At 43.6% G+C, this 24,900-nt stretch overlaps 1 protein-coding gene across 1 annotated transcript in view; it reads right to left on the reverse strand.

The window, feature by feature from the left end:
* The window catches only part of ADAMTS17 (ADAM metallopeptidase with thrombospondin type 1 motif 17), a 398,711-nt gene that overhangs the window by 349,772 nt on the left and 24,039 nt on the right, over positions 1 to 24,900 (reverse strand). The window contains exon 4 of the mRNA XM_075342840.1: positions 10,492 to 10,667. Coding sequence (XP_075198955.1) covers positions 10,492 to 10,667 — 176 coding nt within the window. The remainder of the gene's footprint in view (positions 1 to 10,491; positions 10,668 to 24,900) is intronic.

The following is a 24,900-nucleotide window of genomic DNA, read 5'->3' on the forward strand; positions in this document are numbered from 1 at the left end:
GCATGTACTTTCATGGTAATGAAATGGTAATGTGACACGTTTCTGGTGTGATCTGCGCCCTTATGGCAGCGTCATGCTTGCGTATCGCTTCAGATGCAAGAGCATCGGATGCTAATGACCCTTGGCTCAGGCTCTGCTGCGAGCGTGAAACAAGTGCTCACACAAGTGATCACAGCTCCGGAGGAGAGGGTGGGATTAATCCCCCCATCTTCTCCATTATCAGCTTGTGCGTATATCGCACTACACTTGAAAGACATCCGAGTGCAGTCCGATGTTTCTCTTGCACCCATAGACTTATATGGGTGCGAGTGACACGGCTCTTGCAGACAATTGCAGCATGCTGCAATTTTTTTGCTCAGTCCGATTAAGACTGAGAAAAACTCGCAGATTTGAGCTGCAGCATTGTCTTACATCGGGTGGCCGAGTGCAATGCAAGAATTTCTCACGTTGCACTTGTGCGAGTCATACCCAAGTGTGACTCTCCCCTAACGCATAGTCCATCACACAAAGAATCATGGGAAATATACTACGTATAAGACTACGTATATGTGCCTCCTGATGAAATGTGCATGTGTTTCAATACATGCTAATTATTCGCACCTGTGCTAGCACTGCAAACCAGCTATGTTTGGTTTAAGAAACATGAAATATAATACAAAAATTTGCAAGAAATCTAAATAATATTTCTAAAAAAATTGAGCATATTCAGGATTAAGTAGACGGATGCAGCTCTTCACATCCAAGGTGCAATTTATTAATCCATATTAGTGCACATTGTGGCAGTTACAATAAGCAGTAAAAACACTTATCAACCCATTTCAATTGCCGAAGCAATCTTAGTCATGATAATCATGACTAAGATTGCTCCGGCAATTGAAACATGTTAATAAGTGTTTTCACTGCTTATTGTAACTGCCAAAATGTGCACTAATACGGATTAATAAATAGCACCTTGGATGTGAAGAGCTGGATTAGTTTATTTCATTCGGATGGGTGGTCGTTTGATAGGCTGGATTCTTTGCTCCACTCTGATAAGAGATAGAACCAGGTGGTGAGCTGGCCTTTTCTTTATATTCAGGATTGGCTAGGCTCTTTGCGACTGTTCACAATGGTGACGTTTCTAATAGATGTTTTTTTGCCATTGAAAAATTAGATGGTCCGATCAGATGTGGAAATTGTGATGGACTATGAGTAAGGGCTCTTGTCCACTTGCGTTAAAAAAAATCACTGCGATACTCGGCTACAAATGTGAGTCGAGTGTCCTGCGTACGGTCTGTGTACAATGGGTTTTTTTTTCTCACATAGCATCCGTATGACATGCGAGCGTCATGTGAGTGCTATGTGAGTGTTATGCAAGCAGCGTCAGACTGGCTACCGGAGGAATCTCAAGTAATACCAGTCCTGGCCGCGGTTACCTGCACTGAACTCCAGAGGTGTCACCTGAGCTCCGGAGTTCAGCCCGGTCTGTTTGCAGCTGTCATGAACTGAACAGCAATCGCTGGGGAATCAATCACTCGGCGCTCGCTGTACAGTCCAGGCTGCACTCCGGAGCTCAGGTGACAGCTCCGGAGTGCAGTGCATGTAACTGCGGCCAGGACTGGTATTACTGGAGATTCCTCCGGTAGGCAGTCTGACGCGGTATGCAAGTGTCAAGGATCCATGTGACATGCGTATGCCATCTGTATGGCATTGCGTATGCCACCCGCATTCTGATTTTTTTTCTCGCTCCCATAGGCTTGCATGGGGGTGCGAGAGCTGAGACTCGGTGCAAGTTGCAGCATGCTGCGATTTCACCGAGAGCACGAGTCGTATCATTCAAAATTTAGCAAGAGGACACGGCCTCATAGCTTAACACTGGTACGAGTGCGATCCGATTTTTTTATTGGATCGCACTTGCACATGGAAATCGCAAGTGGACAAGAGCCTTAAGGATACATATTGCACCAGAAATGTGTCAAGTTACCATTACATTACCATGTTTTTTAATTGATTTTCAATAAAGAACCTTCGATTTTAACTGTTGTTTGAATGTGCCGCCCCTCATCACCCTTTTCACTATAGCTGTTTGGCACTGGCAGGACCCCAGCATGCATCGACATGGATGTATTGGCCTGAACATTCATCAAATATTGTGAGCCCTATATGATCCTATTTCTAGAAAGGACAACCCCAAAACTAACCTGAGAATGAATTCTACAAGATAATAGGATTGTATACAAAATCCTAAAATAAACTTACGGATACCTGCAATATTAGTAAATGGAACATGGACTTTTACACAGGACTGTCATTATCTAAATGAGAAATGTTTCCATTACATATAAAGAATAAAACTGCAGATTCTAAATATGTTGTGTGCTCCAGGGGTCTGGCTTGAAGGAAATCTTACACCGTAGAGCAGAAGATGTCATGAGTCAAATGTCAGTCATGAATCCAAAGCAGTGGCCGAAATATCCTAGGGTGATCTTAGTTATGGTCATTCAGAACTGATCTGAGTGTTTATAGGCTATATGTTTATTTATGTGTTTCGGTTGACATCACTTTGGCCAATGAAAAAAGCAACTAAACTTGAAAGACATTCCAGTCGGGGACTTGATTTCGTGGACACTTCTAAACAGCTGCTATAGAATTTAAATAGAGCATCCATCTTATGTATAGATATACAGGAATGAAAATGAATATTACGCACACCGCATGACAATACAGTCATGCAATCCGCCAAATATACAGCGAAACCTCTCCAAAATACGACCATCACCCCTTAATTTAGGCAACATCTCTCAATACAGATTTTCAGTTGCGCCATATGTTATGCATGCTGGCCATCTCCTTTAAGCAGACTGCACCCATAGAAGACCACTTTTTCATGCAGGTATAAATGGTTGTCTCAAAAGGGGGGAGGGGTCACGGAATTTATTTACTATTGTCAAAAGTTTAATGATATCTATGGCACTCCAGATTTTGTCATCCATCATTGGGACAGATTACTTAAGACTTTATGTTTTATAATATGCCATCAAAATATCAAAATCCACCCCAAAAAATTAGTAGTGTTTGGTAAAAACGAATGGCAAACATTTTCCCCTAATGGAGTCTAAATCATAGATCATAGGTTCTTGGCTATGAACAATCAGCCGTTCAAGCTTTCAAAATATATTGGGTATTCGAAACACTTTTTTTTTATCTATTTTTTTTTTTATTGGTTAGTTTTCTTATTACTTTTAGGTTGCTAGATTACTCCTGTACATTTTCTGCGACTAGAAGTACTGAAGGCCTAGTTTCAATCCATGCATCGTTCCACCAGTGGAAACTTGACAGTCTCTTTGGGAAATGTTGAGTTCAGGATTTCTTTTTTTGGGGGGCAAATTCACAGTTTATTAAATAACAAATTTTGCCAAATTCAGTTTGATACATTACCAAACGTTCCAACTTGTCTGGAACATTCAGGAGGCTTCTCAAGAAGGGGGAGATCTTATGAACTGCAAGGGTATGTGCCCACAATGAGTGTTACTTGTGTTTTTGAAGCAGCATTTTACTGTACAAGCAAAGTGCATGGGATTATTAGAAATCTCATGTCCATTGTGCTTCTTTTTGGTGTAAACTGACCTGCAGAGCGTTTTTTTCCAGCATGTCAATTTATCTTGCAGGTGCACAGAGTTTTCAGTATGAAATTTCCCTATAGACTTGCATTGGATGCAAAAATCCACAAGTAAAAAAAAGGCATATGCATTTTTAGTGTGCTTATGCCATGTGAATGCAACAAAAAATGTATCTAAACAAAACATAACAGGTATCAATAACGTTGGTTGAAACATCGGTAGCAGGACAAACAGTAAGTTGCCCAAAATAGAAAAAGATATACTGTATAGCTAGATAGAAATATATTAGATAGATAGCTGACATCAACCCCAACTACTATTACCGAAGAACTGAGGCGAAGCACCAAAATTGGCACATCTTATGTGATGCGCCGCTGATGGCTGGCATATTTAGACTGGGAAGGGCCCAATAAACATGGACCTTCCCAGCCTGATAATACCAGCCTGTAGCTGTTTACTTTACCTTTGCTAGTTACAAAAATAGGCGTAACCCCAAGTCATTGTTTTCCAATTATTTATTTATTAGGTTAAACCAGCCTAAACAGCCATAGGTGCCAAATGAAAGGCATCAAAGGGTGCAAGTGTATAATATGTATTTAGGGGGGGGGGGTGAAATTATATCTCTGCAAGATATCTATCTTTCTATCATTTAACGATCTTTTTATCTTTTTTTTTTTTTTTCATAGATACTTAGGTTGAAAAAAAAGACCTAGGTCCAGCTAGTTCAACCTTCCTCCACCAGGTCTACATTTGGTCACTAAGTCATTTATAACCAATGTTATGTGTACTGAGGAAATCATCCAGCCCGTTTTTAAAAGCTGTTATAGTATCTTACATTACTACCTCTTGTGGTAGGGCATTCCACAGTCTGACTGCTCTAACTGTAAAGAACACTTTCCGATTTAGCTGCTGAAATCGCTGTTCTGCCACTCGCAGTGTATGCCCCCTGGTCCTTAGTATTGTCTTTGGAAGAAATAAGTCATGAGCCAGTCCTTTATATTGCCCACACATGTATTTATACAAATAAATGAGATCTCCTCTGAGATGTCTTTTTTCTAAGCTAAACGTATCTAACTTTTTCAACCTGTCATCATATGGGAGGCCTCCATTCCTTGCACTAGTTGCCCGCCTTTGAACTGACTAACTTCTGAATGTCCTTTCTAAAATGTGGAGCCCAAAACCGGATCCCATATTCCAGATGTGGCCTTACAAGTGATTTATAGAGGGGTAACAATATGTTGGGATCACGGGATCTAATCTCTCTTTTTATACACCCTAAAATCTTGTTTGCTTTAGCAGCTGCTGCTTGACATTGAGTGCTGCTGCTCAGCTTATTTGTAATGAGAATACCCAAGTCCTTCTCCTGTTCTGCAGTCCCGAGTAGTGCTGAGCGAATCCGGACTGTAAAAGTCCGGATCCGCGCGGTTTCAGCGCTATATCTGTGCTGCACCCGGGCGCGGAATTCCGGGTGCATGATCCGGATTCAGCAATTAATGAAAATGAAGAAAATCAGAAATAAATTAGCATACTTACCGAGACTCGGTGTCATGGTGGCACACTGCTTTCGGGTCGCGCATTCACTTCCTGTACTGTCCATCGCATACACACAGCTTTCCGTGTTTTCCCCGCCCATCGGCCATCCTCTCATCTGTGATTGGTGCCTCGCTGACGCGCCCCTAGCCTGTGACAGCTCTGCCGTGCAGTCATCGCATATCGCGGCTCAGTAATAGGCTGCACTCAGAGCGGGCAGCCGTGCTCTATGGCTGCTCGCTCTGACATGTAGCAGTGCTGGATGTGTCTTCGCTGGATCTCGTGTGGATTACGCCAGAGCTGGAGGGCTGTGTTGGGGTAATAAAGTGGTGGAGGCTGCGCTGGAACTTTATTTCAAATAAAGGATTTCTCTGTGTCTTGTTTATTTACTGTAATTTACAGGTTTGTGATTCGGGTATCTCACAGACGCCCATGCGATCACAAACCTAGGGTTTAGTAGCAGCCGTGCACTTTTATTAACCCCTGCTATTACTTTGATTGCCACCGCACCAGGGCAATCAAAATAAGCCGATATCGCAACGGAATTGTCACATCTAATAGATGCGGCAATACCGGGCGGCTGCGGGCTGAGAATATACCAGCCCCCAGCTGGCGTTATCATGGCTGGGGATGAAAATTGGGGGCGGAAATTGCACGTCGTTTTTTTTTGTTTTTTTTTTAATTATTTATTTAAATTAAAAAAAAAAAAATAAAAAATCATGCGGTTTATCTTAGGCAGCAGTCACACTTGCGAGGGACTCCCACAAGTCTGACATCGCAGCACAGCCGCACACACATCTGACAGGAGCGTGCATGTGTTTCTAGGTACATGCATGCTCATGTTCAGACAGTGGCAGACTGTGCGGTATGATGTCCTGTCAGACCCGCACGAGTCTGACATTGCATCACCCACACTTCTGAGGGCTCTTGTACACTTGCGTACCGCTTCCGATGCGACAGCATCGGAAGCGATATGCAAATGACCCTCTGTTGCGGGTGTCAGCCGAGGGTCATGCGACTGTGATGCGATCTTGCAACCGCATCACAGGAGCGGAGACTATAGAGGGAGCACTTTCTCCCCACATCTCCTCCGTTGTGTCTCCGCGTGCACCGGTGCGATTTTACACTGATGCGATTCCATTGCATGACACACGGCTCACTCTGGCAGTACAGCAGAGCCGAGTGTCATGCGAGTCTCCCTCCCTGTTACTGAGGTCAGTGAGAGCGGACCTCTGCTGCGGTGGGCGAGCCGGCACTGAGGAGGGGAGGGGTTGGAGCTGCGGAGGGGAGAATGTCACAGCCTGTCACAGCCTCTGCTCAGTCAGTGTCTACACTCAGAGCTAGCAGCCGTGCTTTACGGCTGCTAGCTGTGTGATATGTAGCAGAGCTGGATGTGTCTCCGTGGGACGTGTGGATTACGCCGGAGCTGCAGGGTGTTGTGGTAATAAAATGGTGAATGAGGGCGCGTTTGTACTTTATTCTAAATAAAGGATTTTTGCTCTGTGTGTTTATTTACATTCATTTACAGGTTTGTGATGCGGGTATCTCACAGATGCCCATGCAATCACAAACCTATTACCCAGACTGGCACCGCATCACGACTCCGGGAAGAGCCGGTAATGTACCGGGATTACCACATCTAATAGATGCGGCAATACTGGGCGGCTGCGGGCTGTAATACCAGCCCCCAGCTGGCATTACCATGGCTGGGGATAAAAATTAGGGGCTACCGCACGTCGGGTTTTTAAATTATTTATTTACATAAAACAAAAAAAAAAAGCCGGAGTCACACTTGCAACGGATACACTGCTTTCCCCGCCCAATGGCCGTCCTGCCGCTTGTGATTGGTTGCAGTCAGCTGACACGCTGCCACTCAGGGTGTGGGCGTGTCTAACTGCAATCAATGACACGCGCAGGTGGGCGGGCAAACAATGAATATTGAATTGTCGGCTCCGGAAGAGAAAAACGTGACGCGGAAGAAATGTGCCGCCATGTCAGTGAGTACACTGCGCGCGCTCCTACCCCCCATCACCTCCACAAACGTTTTTAATCTCCGGATTCCGGTCCCCATTGACTTATATGGGCACCGGATTCCGAAGCGGATCGGACTTATTTTTAAGTCTGTCAATGATCCGCCGGCTCCGGTTTTTCGGGCGTTCGATCAGCTCTAGTCCCGAGTTTACTTCCATTTAATGTATACGCAGTTAAAGGATCACTCCGCCCTGGGTGCATTACTTTACATTTACCAACATTAAATCTCATTTGCCAAGTATCTGCCCATTCTGACATCTTATCAAGATTTTTTTGTAATATTGTACTATCAAGGTCAGTTTTTAATATCCTACATAGTTTGGTGTCATCAGCAAAGACTGACACTTTACTATCAATCCCATCCACAAGATCATTAATAAAGAGATTAAAAAGGAATCGGTCCTAGCACAGATCCTTGCGGCCCCCACTGCTGACTATAGCCCATTTAGAGAATGTACCATTTATGACTACTCTTCGTTTCCTATCTTTTAGCTAATTCCTTACCCAGTTGCATATAGTTTCCCCTAGTCCTTGTTTCTGGAGCTTTAGTATAAGGCTATTATGTGGTACAGTAGCTCTTGTGTCTATATATATAAAAACGCAAGGAGGAAAAAAAAAAAAAAAAAAAAAAAAAAAAAAAAAAATCGCATGTAGTAAAAAAGGCACACAAAACGCAAGGAAAAAACGCAAGTAGACTAAGGTGTGGAATTGTGCAGTGTCAAAAACGCAACAAACACTGATTGTGGGAACATACCCCAAGAAGGCTTAAGACGGCGTTACACGCTACAATATATTGTGCGATCACACCCGCCCCCGTCGTTTGTGCGTCACGGGCAATTCGTTGCCCGTGGCACACAATGTCGTTAACCCCCGTCACACGTACTTACCTCCCTAACGACGTCGCTGTGGGTGGTGAACATCCTCTTGCTGAAGGGGGTGGGACGTTCGGCGTCACAGTGATGTCACACAGCGGCCGCCCAATAGAAGCGAAGGGGCGGAGATGAGGGGACAGAGCACCCCGCCCACCTTCTTCCTTCCTCATTGCCGGCGGGACGCAGGTAAGCTGTGCTAGTCGTTCCCGGGGTGTCACACTTAGCGATGTGTGCTGCCTCTGGAACGACAAACAACCGGCGCGCAGAAGGAGGAACGACATTATGAAAATGAACGACGTGTCAACGAGCAACAATAAGGTATTGTTGCTCGTTAACAGTCGTTCTGAGGTGTCACACGCTACGACATCTCTAACTATGCCGGATGTGCGTCACAAATTCCGTGATCGCAACGACATATCGCCCGATATATCGTAGCGTGTGACGGGGCCTTTAGTAAATCTGTCAGGTGCTGTAGAAGCCTACTGAAAACTCTCCTTAAGCAGAACTGCCTTGAAACTAAAAAGCTTTGTCATCTGACTGACCCCATTCACACACATTCATAGGGCAGAAAACAGGGGAAAGGGGCACAGTTGGGTAAAATCAAATTCTGAGGCATGTTTCATGCGACCCTTACAAGACTGTTTAAAAAAGTTGGCAACTATGACGTTGGCTTTTCTTTAATGTTGACTGCATTGTAAACATATCCAATTTGATTCTCTTGTCTGCCCAGCTTTGCTGATGTCAGTGACTCATTGGGTTTAAATTACATCTTCTGGACAATTTCTTGCCATGTTGGTAATTCAATCCATGTTTTGCTCCACAATCAGCTTTAAATAAATCTGTGTCTGACAATGGCACGTGTGTAATAAACGTGCCAAACTTAGTGAAACAATTTTAATATACTTTTTCATTCTTCTGTACAAAATATATGGCTAGATCCTACTAACATCTTAATGAAATGGCAAGCTTTCAGCTTTTACATCTGCCGCAACCTAAATGTATATATTTTACCTAGTGATTTATGGTAAAAAGCTTTTTAGAGAGTAATAAATCCAAAATGACCGCAGTCATGGAACTCAAGTGTTTCTGTAGCTTGAACACCCAACAGTTTATGTGAATTTTTCATCGGATGTGTTCTCTTTAATTTAGGGTGTTCGCTCAATGCTCAACTCACGGTCTAGAAGGTGTCTTCAATTAAAATGCCTCCACAGGACCACAACTCTTCCCGGTATGAGTGAGAATATTGGAGAAGTACTTTATGTCAATCAGTTCTGATGTCAGACAGCTTTTAGGCTAAGTTCACACACTGCGTTTTTTTGACGGTGGCAAAATAAAAAAAAAATAATAAACGCGGCAAAAAACGCATGCGTTTTTACCGCAATTTGGTGCGTTTTTGCTGGGGAAGCAAAGTCATGCAGTTTTGAGGCCAAAAACGCACCCGAAAAACGCACAAAAACGCCGCGAAAAACGCACTGTGTGCACATAGCCATATACAGCATTCTAAAATACTGTATATAAGAGCACAGGCCGCTGTGTAGAACTAAAAAACAGCTCTTATTATACTCACCTTTGGGGTGGTGGGGTCCACTGGTCTCGGACTGGCGCCTCCTATCTTCTTGTGATCAACAACCTCCTTCTTGCTTCGTATGGATCATCCACACAGAGGTCGACATAACGCTCCTGCGCACTTCTCTCTGCCCTGCTGTGGGCAGAGCAAAGTATTGTAATGTGCAGGAAAAAGTCAAAGACTGACCGCGCATGCACACTACAATATTTTGATCTGACCTCAGCAGGTCAGAGAGAAGTGCACTTGCACAGGACCACAATGGCGGCCTCTCTGTATGGATGACATAGGACATGGCATCCACACCAAGGAGGGAAAGAGGACAGCAATCGTAAGAGAGGAGGCGCTGGACTGAGACCCGCGACGCACATTGGACCCGACCACCCGCAGGTGAGTAGAAAAAAAAGAGATGTTTTTGACAATCCACAGATCGGCCTAGGCACTTATATACAATATTCTAGAACCCTGTATATAAAAGGGACCACTAATGGTGGCCGCAGCTTATAGGGGACAAATCTGGTGACGGATTCCCTTTAACATATTAATAAAAGTACAGAGCCAGCTATTTTTCATTCCTCTATTCTTCCATTTGTAGTTGAATGCTATATTTGAGTATTAGAATGACATCAGGAACCAACGATGATGTAAATGCCTCTGTCTTGAAGGCAGGTTTTAGTGCTAGATTGTAAGCTCTTACAAGCAGGGTTTTCTTTATTTTTGCTTTAATAATTGTATCTTCTATAACTGTTACTTATGTTGGTTTCTATATGAACCTCTGAATTTTAAACGACTCAGAAATATGTTGGCGCTATAGAAATAAAGATTAGTATTGCTGTACATATATTATAACATAAATATTGTATGTAAATCCAGTCTCCTATGGTGACATACAAACCATGTTCATGACTGTAAGAATAAATCTCTGTGCAGCCTCAGGTCCATGATACTGGACCATGTCCGCATCAGCCACAACGAGGGTCTCTACAGTTTGGCCATCTCCAAGTCTGATTGCGTTTCTCCGTTTTCGCCAGTCACCTCCTTCCCCGCTCCTATTTTGCTTCCTTCTTTTCCCTACAATGTGTAAAAGAAAATAAAGTTATAAAATCAAGACTTAGACTAATAATGTCCCCATAGCTTCAGAGCAAGCAGCAATGTACAATCTTTACTTTGTCTCAGTATTTAGGGTGCAAGCACATGAAACATTTTTATAAACCACTGACCAGATATCACTACCACCATAAAGATGGGCATTTCAGTGGTACAATTATCATATATAAGCCACCTTTTCATGTAAATAGAAACATCACTATGCGTTTCTTATGGAGTTACGGTATTCCAGCTTCTGAAGTTATCCCCTATACATTTTGTGCTTAGCAATCATGTGATCACTGGGACAGCTTATGAAAAAGTTTGACAAACCCTTCTGACTACCAGACATGTAACCTTACCTAACTGGCTGTATTTCATTCTAATATGTCTCTACATGTTTATCCCATTTGCTTCATACATGAGTTTTACAGCTACATTACTTCATGTCATGTAAGAAAGCTCTCTTCTCCAGGGCTGTTCATTCTTTCAGCAGCAGTGGGTTTGGCTCAATCATCTTGTTGGAACCGATAATTCCCAGAGGCTAGAATTAACACCTCTTTAAAAACCAGACACTGCTCACTTACCAGACTTTCAATGGGAGACTGGAGCAACCTCACCACCCAGGATGGGTTATGCATTTGGAAAAAAAATCATGTACAATCATCATTCCAACTTGAATGAGCTGTTCTTCCCTTTACCGGCAGAATGGAGTAAATATAGTAGGTTGCTCTTTATTAGTGGTTAGAGATGCGCAAAGCTGATGGTAAAGTTCAGGGTTGGTACCGGACACATGGTGTTTGGGTCTCGAACTAGAACACAAACTTTTAAATATTAAAAAAAAAAAAAAGTTGTGAAGTACCAACTGTTTTTGATAACCAGCCAAGGTAAAGCAGACAGCTGGGGACTGGTATTATCAGATTGTGAAGGGCCAAGGTTATTTGGCCCTTCACAGCCTGAAAATAGCAGCCCGCAGTTGGCCCAGAAGAGGTGCATACATTAGAAGCACCAATTCTGGCTCTTCCTGATTGCCCTGGTGCAGTGGCAATAGGGGTTATACTTTTGGGGATGATGTCAGCTGTGAATTGACAACTGGCATCAAGACCAGAAGTTAGTAATGGATAGGCGTCTATTAGACATTCCCATAACTAACCCAGCACGTGTAGAGTTAGAAAAAGACACAGACACGAAAAAAATAGTTTATTGGAATAAAAAACTCAATTTATTAATTAAGAAGAAATCCTCAAAGTTCTGACATAATCCAATGGTGTAAAGTCCCACAACCTCCATCGATTGCTATGGAGCTTTGTTCCAAGAACATTCTCAGAATAAAGAAAAAAAATTATTCAGCTCACCCGTATATGTATCCGCTCAGTTCAGGTGGGATGCAGGATGTCCACCGGACAGGCAGGTCCGTAGAGGCAATAGCAAGGAGACAGGATGGGACTCAGCACCAATTCATGGATAGCAAAAATATAAATCCAACGAAAAATATATAAAAATGTAGAAACTTTATTCTAGGCAGCTGCTTATGATTAAGGACTTATCTATATTCCAACTGTCCGAAACGCGTCAAGCCATGATGCTTTCATGGAACCGATGATGTTTTTCTTGGATTTTTAATCATTGAATAAAGTTTCTACATTTTTATATATTTTTCGTTGGATTTATATTTTTGCTATCCTGGAATTGGTGCTGAGTCCCATCCTGTCTCCTTGCTATTCTCAGAATAAGGCGCCATAGGACACTGCCAGCCAGTGGCAGGCCTGTAATAGCTTGTGAGAATTTTTTTTCCGGTGTGTGTTTTTGCTTTTTTTTTTTTTTTTAATTCTACACTTGCCAGACTAGTAATGGGGGTGTCTGATAGACACCTATCAATTATTAACTCCTGGGCTTGATGCCACCTGTCATTTAACAGCTGATTTCAACCCCAAAGTAAAGTATTAGCCCTATTGCCAAAGCACCAGGGCAATCAGGAAGAGCCGAGCATAGCACCAGAATTGGCGCATCTAATGGATGCGCCTCTTCTAGGGTGGCTGCGATATGCTATTTTTAGGCTTTGGAGGGGCCAAATAACTACATGCCTTCCCAACCTGATCATACCAGCCCCCAGAAGTCTGCTCTATTATCACCAATTATCAAAAAAGGCAGAGCCCAAGCTGTTTTTTTTTAATTTATTTAAATCATTTAAAAAAAAAAAAAAAAACAGTGAGGCATCCACTCTATTTTTGATAACCAGCCAAGGTAAAGCATACAGCTGACGGTTGAGGCCCACAGTGGTCTGCTTTACCTCTGCTGATTATCAATAATAGCGAAGACCCCAAATCATTGTTTTATTTATTCCCTATCCCCATTTCTTTGCAGGACCCATTTTGCATCCTTTTGCAGCCCCTTAGCTCTTACTATAACCATTTTGCAGCCATTTCACAGCATAGAAGTTCAGTTCTCCATTGACTTATGTGGGGTTCAGGGTCCGGGGCTAAATTCACATCAAGTCCGGGTGCCAAACTGAACTTTTAACTAAAGTCCATCCGAACCCAAACTTCCACGGGTCTACTCATCCCCATTAGTGGTGGTACAGATTGTTTTGCAGTACCCAATTAATCAGCCACATCATATATGCTCACTGAACTGGAGCTCCGAGAAATGATTCCTATGTGATGCCATCCTAGACTCTTCTTTGGATTTGCCGGCCTAGTGCAATGTAATTGTTGCAGCATGACACACATTAAAACAAGACCCATGGATGGCGTCATGTTAGAAGTAGTTCTAAGGGTTTTTGTTCAATGGCAACAGATTACTAATATGGTGTCTCGCTAGGTACAGGGAAAGTACCAACTGAACGGAGGCGAAAGGGAAAGGAAACTCTGTGTCTAGGGAAAGGGAAGATGGTGATCCCTGACCACACCTACTACTAGTCCCTGGGGTCCCTCACCAATATAGATAGGTTCAGCACCTATTCGCCAAGCCGGATACCTGACCCTAGGTATCCCTAGTGCTGGGCCCTAAATAGGGAACGGATGGGATGAGCTCTTCGTCAACAACGATAAACACTATAGACAACACAAGGAGGACACACAGCGGGAAAATGCATGAACTACTTATCTGCAGATGTCACAGGTAGTTCAGTAATTCTTCATCAACAATACCACAGAGGAGTACAAGCCACCTGCTTGTAACCAGGGCTTTAATGAACAGAAAATATCACTAGCACCAGTCCAAGGAAGGAAGGGGTAGTAAATCATCAAGATAATGTTGACAATCAGCAGCTGAGTGGAAGGCGAGCTCCTGCTGGGGGTCCAAAAGGGTCCGAGTGTCTTGGCTGCTGAGCACATGGCGGTACATATATATCACACACACACACACACACACACACACACACACACACACACACATATACATACATGCATACATATATAGCAGTCATTGCTGCATATCCCAACAGGGGTAACATTCGGCCTAAGACACAGCATGAAAATCGGAGCGAGTGGAATGCGATAAAAACATCGCATTCCACTCAGACCAATATTACCCTATGTGCCAGCACCTATGAGCAATTATTTTCTCAGCCCTAATCGGACCGAAAAAACAATCGCAGCATGCTGCGAGTGTAATGCGATCCTAGTTTCTCTCGCACCCATTCAAGTCTATGGGGCGAGAGAAAAATCACACTGCACTCACAGTACACCGGTGTAATGCGAGTGTAGAGCAAGAATGGCAATAGCCGGCAACAGAGGAGAGAGGGAGATTAATCCATCCCTCCCCTCCGCAGAGCCGGCCCGCCTCACGCAGCTGCGGTCCGATCGCATGATTGGACCTCAGTCGCAGTGACACTGAGCTCCTGCTGTGCTGCCAGCGTGAGCCGAGTGTCATGCAAGGATCGCAGTAGTGCCCCGTGTGGCCCCGGCCTTCAAGTGAGTATCTGTATCACATATGTCCCCAGCATGCACACGTAGCGCTTTGTGATAAGTCCTCACTGTGATGATGCATTGCGCATGCACGATCGTGAATCACCAGTAACCGCAAGAGTGGTGGCGGCACGGTGGCTCAGTGGTTAGCACAGCAGTCTTGCAGCGCTGGGGTCCTGGGTTCAAATCCCACCAAGGACACTATCTGCAAGGAGTTTGTATGTTCTCCCCGTATTTGGGTGGGTTTCCTCCGGGTACTCCGGTTTCCTCCCACACTCCAAAAACATACAGATAGGGACTTTAGATTGTGAGCCCCAATGGGGACAGTGTTCCTGATCCATGTAAGTTACAAGTGAAAAGGTTTTGGTACTGTGTTAGCCAGTTGAAAAATTATTGAATGTTCTCAGTGAGAGGAACAAAATTATAATCTTGTGATACCTTTTAATGGCTAACTAAAATAAAATAAAGTGATGTTACAAAGCAAGCTTTCGAGACATCTCAGGTCCCTTCATCAGGCATGGTATGACAAAATATCTGAAGAAACACAAATATATGCACAAACAGAGCAGAGGGATGGCATAACTTCACCACACTTTACACAAGGATAACCGGTTAAAAACAATATTCAAAGATCCTCCATTGCTGTGCTACAGGCAACCTCCTAATTTAAGGAGCATCATGATCCGAAGTTCAATGCCCTCAGACACACCAAGAGGAACTTATCCTTGCAATATAAAGAGCTGCAAAACCTGCACTCATGTAGAGACCAAAGACCGGATACAGATCCCTAACACAGAAGGACTATAAAATTCCTGGGACATTCACATGTTCCTCTTCCAACGTGGTGTACTTAATCCTGTGCACTATATGTCCTATTGGGGGCCTCAATGTTGGAGAAACAGGACAGAGACTGAGAGCAAGGATGAGATCTCACCGCCACACAATTACAGACAAAAAAATCCATTTACCTGTGGCCAAACACTTCTGTGCTTCAGGATACAACATAAACCATTTGAAAGTCGTCATATTAAAAGGCAACTTCAGATCACAGAGCCATTGAAGGGTCTGGGAATACAAATTCATTAAAATGTTTAACTCTGTGGACACAGGACTCAACCTGTCAGAAGGATTTATGGCACATTACAAAATCTAAGGAGTCTATTCCAGAGATTCACCAGACCTCTGATCCTACATGGTTTTTGGACAATAAAACTCTCACATCACTAATCAAAGCTAATTAATGATTCACTTAAGCTGGTGTCACACTAAGCGACAGCGACAACGACGTCGCTGTTACGTCACCATTTTCGGTGACGTAACAGCGACCTTGTAAGTCGCTGTTATGATCGCTGCTTAGCTGTCAAACAGCAGAAGCAGCGATCATAACGTCGCTGTGCTACATGTGCAGAGAGCAGGGAGCCGCGCTTAGCGCTGGCTCCTTGCTCTCCTAGGTACAGTACACATCGGGTTAATTAACCCGATGTGTGCTGCAGCTACATGTCACAGTGCAGAGAGCAAGGAGCCGCGCGCACTGCTTAGCGCTGGCTCCTTGCTCTCCTTGCTACAGTATACATCGGGTTAATTACCCGATGTGTACTGCAGCCACATGTCACAGTGCAGGAGCCGGCACTGGCAGCAAGAGCGGAGGCTGGTAACCAGCGTAAACATCGGGTAACCAGGGAAAGGTCTTCCCTTGGTTACCCGATGTTTACGCTGGTTACAGCTTACCGCAGCTGCCAGTGCGGCTCCTGATCACTTCATTTCGTCGCTCTCTCGCTGTCACACACAGCGATGTGTGTGTCACAGCGGGAGAGTGACGACCAAAAAATGAAGCTGGACATTCAGCAACGACCGGCGACCTCACAGCAGGGGCCAGGTCGTTGCTGGATGTCACACACAGCGACAGCGACGGGACGTCGCTGCAACGTCACAGAAAATGGTGACGTAGCAGCGACGTTGTTGTCGTCGTCGTTATGTGTGACACCAGCTTTACTAAGCTCAGTGTTTGTTTATTTAAATGTCTTTTATTATGCCATCCCTCTGCTCTGTTTGTGCATATATTTGTGTTTCTTCAGATATTTTGTCATACCAAGCCTGATGAAGGGACCTGAGAAGTCTCGAAACCTTGCTTTGTAACATCACTTTATTTTATTTTAGTTAGCCATTAAAAGGTATCACAAGATTATAATTTTGTTCCTCTCACTGAGAGCATTCAATAATTGATGTATGTAAAGCGTTGCGGAATATGTTAGCGCTATATAAAAATAAAGATTTGATTTTTTTTTATTTTAAGTTATAAACACACATTAAGTCCCCAGCTGTATCTGGCATGCGCACACAGCACTTTAGGATAGGTCGACACTACAATGAAGCACATGAAAGCAGGCAGGAAGAAATTGTCATCGGTCAAGATCCCTTCACTTGACAGAAGGACTGTCACACTGGTGTTCAGCTTTTAACTCACCAAGTGCCATGCCGACTTCTGACCCTATTCACCCTGAAGCCACAAATTACTCTGTGGTTTCCCTGGTGCTTCTGAGTTGCACAGTCAGACTTGGGTGTCAACCAGTTGTATGCTTATCACTGACCAGTCTAGCAGGAGTTAATTTCTGTTGGCCTGTGGGTTGCTGCTAGGCTCACAGGCTACAGGAGGCCTATAACAGCTGCCTCCGCTCTTTAAAAGATGGTGGAGCCTGTTCAGAATCTAGCTTCATTTGCGATACTGGTCCTTGTGCTGTGGTAATCTTGGGGTTAGCTAGACCCTATACTACATACAAGTTCATTGCTCATTGTGCCCATGTCAATTTCCCTGAGTTTATGGGACAAGCCTTTATGAATTTGATGCTGCAGAGAAATTTAATGACTCCTAGTTAGCCAGAAGGTCCAAAATTCCTATTGTTTAAAGCGGGCTTTACACGCTACAATATATCTAACGATGTGTTGGCGGGGTCACGTCGTAAGTGACGCACATCCGGCATTGTTAGTGATATTGTAGTGTGTGAAACCTACGTGCGATTGCGATTGAACGAATAAACATTGATCACATACACGCCGTTCAAAACCTAAAAATTGAACGTCGGGTTGTTCAATGTACCCGAGGCAGCACACATCGCAGTGTGTGACACCCCGGGAACGATGAACTGCAGCTTACCTGCGTCCCGCGGCTCCCGCCGGCTATGCGGAAGGAAGGAGGTGGGCGGGATGTTTACGTCCCGCTCATCTCCGCCCCTCCGCTTTTATTGGCCGGCTGCCGTGTGACATCGCTGTGATGCCGAAAGTCCTTTCCACTCCAGGAAGTGGATGTTCGCCGCCCACATCGAGGTCGTATGGTAGGTAAGTACGTGTGACGGCAATTAATCGTTTGTGCGACACGGTCAACAAATTGAACGTGCCGCACATACGATGGGGGTGTGTCACATCGCATATGATATTGTATGCTTTAGGCTATATGTCCACGTTGCTTTTTACCTGCTTTTTTGCTGCTTTTTCAACTGCAGCGTTTAATGCCAAAATGGAGGTGTTCTGCTTTTCAAGCTTAGTCTATGGGAATTTGGGTTTCTAAACCCCGCTATGCAGTTCAAACTGCAGCCTTTTTGTGGCAGAAATTTGGGTAAAAACTCAGCTTTGCAGTGCAAAACCCAAATGGCAAAAACAATTGACATGCCTAATTGTAAGGTGTAAAGCAGGCTTAATTCAGATACCTTTGAAACTTCTCTCAACAAAGGGTTCTTCAATTCTTGATCGTTATATCCTTACTAACTTTTCTGAATAGAGTACTACAAGTTAGGCCTCTTTCACACGTCCGTGATTCTGGTACGTATGTACTAGTTTTTATACATACCAGAATCACTGACATACGCAGTGGGTCTGCGCACACATCAGTGATTTTTCACTGACTGTGTCTCCGTGGGGCGTACATGCATGTCTGTGTGCTCCGCGCAACTAACTGAGGTTACCCGCTGTCACTGGATCCAGCGGTGGCCGCGGGTAACCTCAGTGACAGCTCAGCTGATCGCGCTACTCACCGCCACTCCTCTCACCTCCGCGCAGCAACTGAGGTGAGTAGCGCGATCAGCTGAGCTGTCACTGAGGTTACCCGCGGCCACCGCTGGATCCAGTGACAGTGGGTAACCTCACTGACAGCTCAGGTGATCGCACGGCTGTCTTCATTAGCTGCGTGGAGGTGACCGGAGCGGCTGTGTCTGCTGCAGCTCCGGTCACCTCCATGCAGCAGCGCTGGAAGCGACGCTGGAGCATCCTGGATTACGCCGGACATGGAGGGCTTTTTGGGGCTGATTAAAGTGGTTAACCAGGGTATATGTTTGTGTTTTTTATTTCTAATAAATGATTTTTTCGGGTGTGTGTGTTTATTTACTGTAATTTACAGATTAATCATGGAAGGTATCTCGGGGAGACGCCTGACATGATTAATCTAGGACTTATTGGCAGCTATGGGCTGCCAATAACTCGTTATTACCCCGATTTGCCAACGCACCAGGGCAAATCGGGAAGAGCCGGGTACAGTCCCAGAACTGTCGCATCTAATGTATGCGTCAATTCTGGGCGGCTGCTGGCTGATATTGTTAGGCTGGGGGGCTCCCCATAACGTGGAGCTCCCCATCCTGAGAATACCAGCCTTCAGTCGTATGGCTTTATCTGGCTGGTTTTAAAATTGGGGGGGACCGCACGCCGTTTTTTTTAATTATTTAATTATTTATTTCACTACAGAGTATAGACACGCCCACCAGCTGCTGTGATTGGGTGCAGTGTGACACCTGTCACTCAGCGTGGGGGCGTGTCTCACTGTAACCAATCATAGGCGCCGGTGGGCGGGGAAAGCAGGGAATACGAGATTGTTTAATGGGCGGCCGGCTTTTTCAAAACAGTAAAAGCCGCCGGAGCAGTGTGAATGCCGTGCAGCGCCGGGGATCGGGGGATCGGTGAGTATATGAGAGAGGGGGATAGACTGACATGGACAGAGAGTGAGGGACAGAGATAGTGACCGACTGACAGAGATTAGTGAATGACAGACATTGTGAGGCGCTTCAGAACGCAGCTTTTCAGCTGCGCTCTGAAGCGGACCTTTTTTAAGCTGCGGTGCAGAGCGCACACCTGCGCACATAGCCTCAGACACCAGAATCGTATGAGGGATGTCACACGTTACAATTGACTAGGTTCTAGCAACAAAACGCTCAATTCTAGACAAAGATACGATGTGTTTGCGATCAACGGTTTTGCGTTCAATCCTGATCGCACGTAGATGTCACACGCAGATACCTCACAAACGATGCCGGATGTGCGTCACTTACAACTTGACCCCAACGACGGATTGTGAGATATATTGAAGCGTGTAAAGTGGGCTTTAGACCTCTTTCACACGTTAGTAAAAAGCACACACGTTTTTCGCTGACATGTTAAAGACGTATATGGCCCTTTGTGTGCCGTGGTTTTGGCACACGTGTTCTCCATATGCTATCTGCGATAGCACATGGAGATCAGGCACTTATAATTACCTGTCCATACCGCTGCTGTCTGTGGTGCTGATTTCTCCATCTCTCCTGTCTCCGGCTGCTGCATCACCGCTGCTGTTACTTCCGGGTCACGGTGCAATTAATATTCATGAGCATAATTAGCCGGCCTGAAGCTGGAGACCGCATCGCTGGAGATGGGTGAGTAAAAAAATCATTTTATTTCAAAGATACGTGTTTTTTTTCTGGTAAGTGTTACACGGATCACACCACTATGTGGTCCATGTGACATCAGTGATGTCGCAGAAAAATGGACTTATCTCCATGCGGAACACACGGGCACACATGTGCGCTGCATGGAAACACGAGAAATCACTGATGTGTGCGCAGACCCATTGATTTTTTTTTTTTTTAATCAACTTTTTATTTTGGAAACAATTTTTGAAGTGTTTTACAACCATAAAACATTTACAGAAATAAAGAGAACATTCCCAGGTATGCATACAAATACAGTGTGTAATAAACATATTAACAGAGTCAAATGAAGGATGAGCAAATCTATGCCTTATCTTTGGCCAAGAAAAGAGAAAAGAGTCAATGTTGCACTAATAGGTTCCAGTGATACATTAATACATTCTCTCCACCCTATATACAACGAATGCATTGAATACAAAGAATACATTCCCAGCCCCGTGGGTCCAATGGGGACCCACCCCGTCAGACCATCAGATCTGGTAGGTGTCCACAAGAGAATCCCACAGGGACCATGTCGAAATGAACCCATCCATCGTATTATGGAGCTGAGCTGTCAACTGCTCCATAGTTCTGACATCCTTTACCCGGTTGTGCAGATCTGAGACAGACGACGGGGCTACCCTCTTCCAAAACAGTGATATTAGACATATGGCAGCTGTGAGAATGTGTAGCAGAAGCTTTATTATAGATTTTCTTAGTGATGACGGGAGGGCATTTAGCAAGCACACCACAGGGTCTCTGTTTATTCCTCCACTCACCAATCTACCTATCAGGGATTCTACCTCCTCCCAAAATCCACTGATACCCGGACATGTCCAGAATATGTGGTATAAAAATGCCCCACCGTTCCCACATCTCCAACAGACATCAGGGTAGGTGTGGTTAAAGCTGTGCAGGAGCTCTGGGGTGTGATACCATGTCATAAGAACCTTGACTTGGTTTTCCTTGTAAAGAGTGCTAACTGAGGACCGAAATGTCCTAGACCACACTACTGACCAGAGTGCCTCTGGCAGAGGTCGACGGCCCAACACTCCCATCTCTTCATGTATGTGGCTTCACTGGATCTGAAAGGTTCCCATTTGCCAATATGCCATAAATGGCTGAGATTAAGCCTCTGGACAGAGGGTCTCAAATGCCGTGGGGCGATGTACCCCCGTCTGTCTCATAATGTCTGAAAAATAGTCTGTTATCTGCTGGTATGAGAAGTAAAATGAAAGGGTCATTTATGTTGATATCGTAGGTCTGAAAATGGTTTTAATTTTAGCGTGACTGGGTTAACTATATAGACCTATTGATTTTAATGAGTCTGCGTAATGTCCGTGATTCTGGTACGTATAAAAACAGTAAAATACGTACCAGAATCACTGATGTGTGAAGGGCTCCTTAGAGAGGGACTCAGGACTCTTGAAATTGCAAAGCTATTGGAGCATGATCACAGAACCATCAAAAGGTTTGTTGCAAAAAGTAAAAAGTGAAGTGACCAGGAACCGATTATTCATCAGTGCTGTCATATTCCAGAACTGCAACCTTTCTGGAGTGCCCAAGAAGTACAAGTACAAGCGCTCATGGACAAGGCCAAGGTACCTAAAGTGCAAGTGCAGCAAGGAAAATATAGAGGCTTAATCCCACATGAGTACGAAACCCCCAGACCAGGAGCGCAGGATCATCACCAACATGCGTTTCGCAAAGGTACTGTTGCTTTCTCAAGGAGGAAGATCCCTTGCACTTTAGGTAATTATGGTCCTTGTTTTCTTGTAATTCATATCCTATCTGTGTCCACAATTTGGTGTTTTCATGCTAAATATTTTTGTCATTGAAGCAATTTCATGTCTACTATTAGTGAACTGTCGAGGGATATAAAATTCTTTTTGCAGGGACCATTCCCCATTAGACATCATGTATCCCCCTTCCTTGGTTGGGGGCTTCATGATGTTGTGGGATTAGGCTTTTTATTTCTTTAGTTGCACTTGCACTTTAGGTATTCATGGTTTTTCTGGGTAGTGCCTAAAAATTATATTCTCCCCTCATCCACAAGGTTTTACTCTAATGTGAAATATCATCCATGGTAAAGTTTATTTATTTTTACTATTTGTGGTCTGTGGAGGGTCTACCTGTACTACTACGAATACTGTACTGGGGACCATTGCCCACTATACATCATGTACTGCCCTATCTCCCGTGGTTGTTCTTAACATTTCATTTTATTAATTCTGTTTGTGATCTTCTAAGGCTATGTGCGCACGCTGCATACAGTCACTGCAGAAATTTCTGCAGCAATCTGAAGAGCACACGTGCGCTTCAAATCGCTGCAGAAAATGTCCGTAGTGAAAAAAAAAAAGCCGATTCCATGCGCTCTGCCTGCAGCCCCTCCCATAGACAGAGCAGGGGCTGCCGGCAAAGCGCACGGAAGAAGTGACATGTCACTTCTTAGAACGCGCGCTTCGGGCAGCAGCCGAAGCGCTGCACTCTAAGACGCCACGTGCGCACGGCCCCTGCACAATCTCCATAGATTATGCAGGGGACGCAGGACGCATGCAATTACGCTGCGCTACAAAGCGCAGCGTAACTGCATGTAATTACGCAACGTGCGCACATAGCCTTATAAAGAATTCTATATTTTGCACATATACTCTTGATTCTCTTGTTTTTTTATTTGCTATTATTATACCTACTACATATTGGGACAGGATTTTACAGATGAGAATACCCCGTTAAATATTCAAGTTTCAGGTTTATTGACCGTTTGGATTGACTGAAAGCAATGTATTTATTCAATAATAAAATTAATCCTCAAAAATATAAATTGCATAATTGTGCACAAAGTACGGTATTTCTTGTGAGGGAAACTTTAAACAATTATAACCTAATAAAATGGAACTGGTGCATTAATATACAGTTAGGTCCAGAAATATTTGGACAGTGACCGAATTTTTGATTTGGGTTCTGCACGCCAATATCTGTGATTTAAAATGAAACAACTGATATGTAATTGATGTGTAGAAAGGATAAATGAGAGAATAGTCCATTATCAAGCTTTTGAGATAACTGTCCAATTATTTTTGGACCCTTGAAAAAGAGGCAGCTAAATAGAAAGACCAATAATTTCTAAACCCTTACTCCAATTAGGATGTGAATATTCTCAAATTAAAGAGGATAATATGCACGTTAAATCTAAATTGATTATATAACTGTATCTTGAATATGTATTGGTAAAGAGCTAAAATGCCAAAATTTGTGTCACTGTCCAAATATTTTTGGAACTAACTGTATATGCACCTATGTAGAATACAAAAAAAAAAAAAAGAGAAATTAATGCCTATCAACTTTTTCAAAATCATTCAACTTAAAAACAACCAATAAAGAGGCACTTTTTCTAGTGTATTTAAAACAAAAGACAACTGTATATACAATGATAAATCTGCCCAGTTGTACAAGAAAATAGAGTGGCTGGTCGGATGTACTGCTCTTAGCTAAATCCCTTATTTCTAGACTTACAATAACAAAACAAATGGTCTACTGGGAGTTCAAACTACTAGGATAAAAGTGCACACAGGGTGAGGCGGAACGAATGTTATGCCTCTAAGCTGTTTTTGAGACAGGAGGTGCAATCATTATTTTTAGAATTACTTACTTAAATTGAAAAGGGATATCCTGTTCATCAGAGCAATGATAACAAAATGAAGAAGCTTAATTATATGTAATTATAGCGACATGTCAAGACACGGATATATCAATTCTTAAACACTTGAGCAATCCAAGTAAAATTCTCTTAGAAAATAAAAAAGACAAGTTTAGAAAATGTGAACAGATCAAAGAACTGAAATCAATGGTAGGTACAAAGACCTACATGGGAGACCAGACTTTCATCTTAAGGCACTTTTCAAGTTGTGCAGGTCCTCCTGAAGCAGCCAGGCATCCCACAATATCACACCACCACCCCAACCACCACCACCACCACCACCACCACTCATGACTGGTCTTCTGTATTTGTTTTACATCCAATACAATGGGACCTTGTGTTGTCCAAAGAGTTCAACCTTTAACCTATGTGTCGACAGAAGATTATCCCACATAGCTTGGGGATAATCCAGATGTTTTTCTTGAATTCAAATGTGAGACAAGCACTGATAGCAATGGTTTCATCCCTGCTAATCTCCCATGAATCCTGCTTTCCTGCTTGAGCCATGTATTTATTGTTCATGGCATCATGGAGAAAGGATTACCATTTCTGTTCTAGAGATGTTCATCCAAGATGTTTTGTGATTTGTGGCAGTACCCTTAAAGTAATTTTGGCCAGCAATCCATTTCTGAGAAGTTCCACTAGGTTTTCATGTCTTCTCCTTTTGGAGATGGGTCTCAATGTTGTTTGGGGAGTAATAGATCTTACTAAATCACTTTCTACCTTCTTCCAGACTCATACATTTAAACAAATTTATTTTATTCTTTCAGAAATGTTCATAGCTTGTAGAACTGAGTTTTAGTAAAAAAGAAAAAACTCGATTTCCTTCTCATAGTAAACTCCAATTTAGGCAGTTACCGGACAAGCAAAATATGGGTGATTTTTTTTTTGCCCCTGTATTACTGTCA

The sequence above is a fragment of the Anomaloglossus baeobatrachus genome, chromosome 4 (genome assembly GCF_048569485.1).
Source record: "Anomaloglossus baeobatrachus isolate aAnoBae1 chromosome 4, aAnoBae1.hap1, whole genome shotgun sequence".
NCBI lineage: Eukaryota > Metazoa > Chordata > Amphibia > Anura > Aromobatidae > Anomaloglossus > Anomaloglossus baeobatrachus.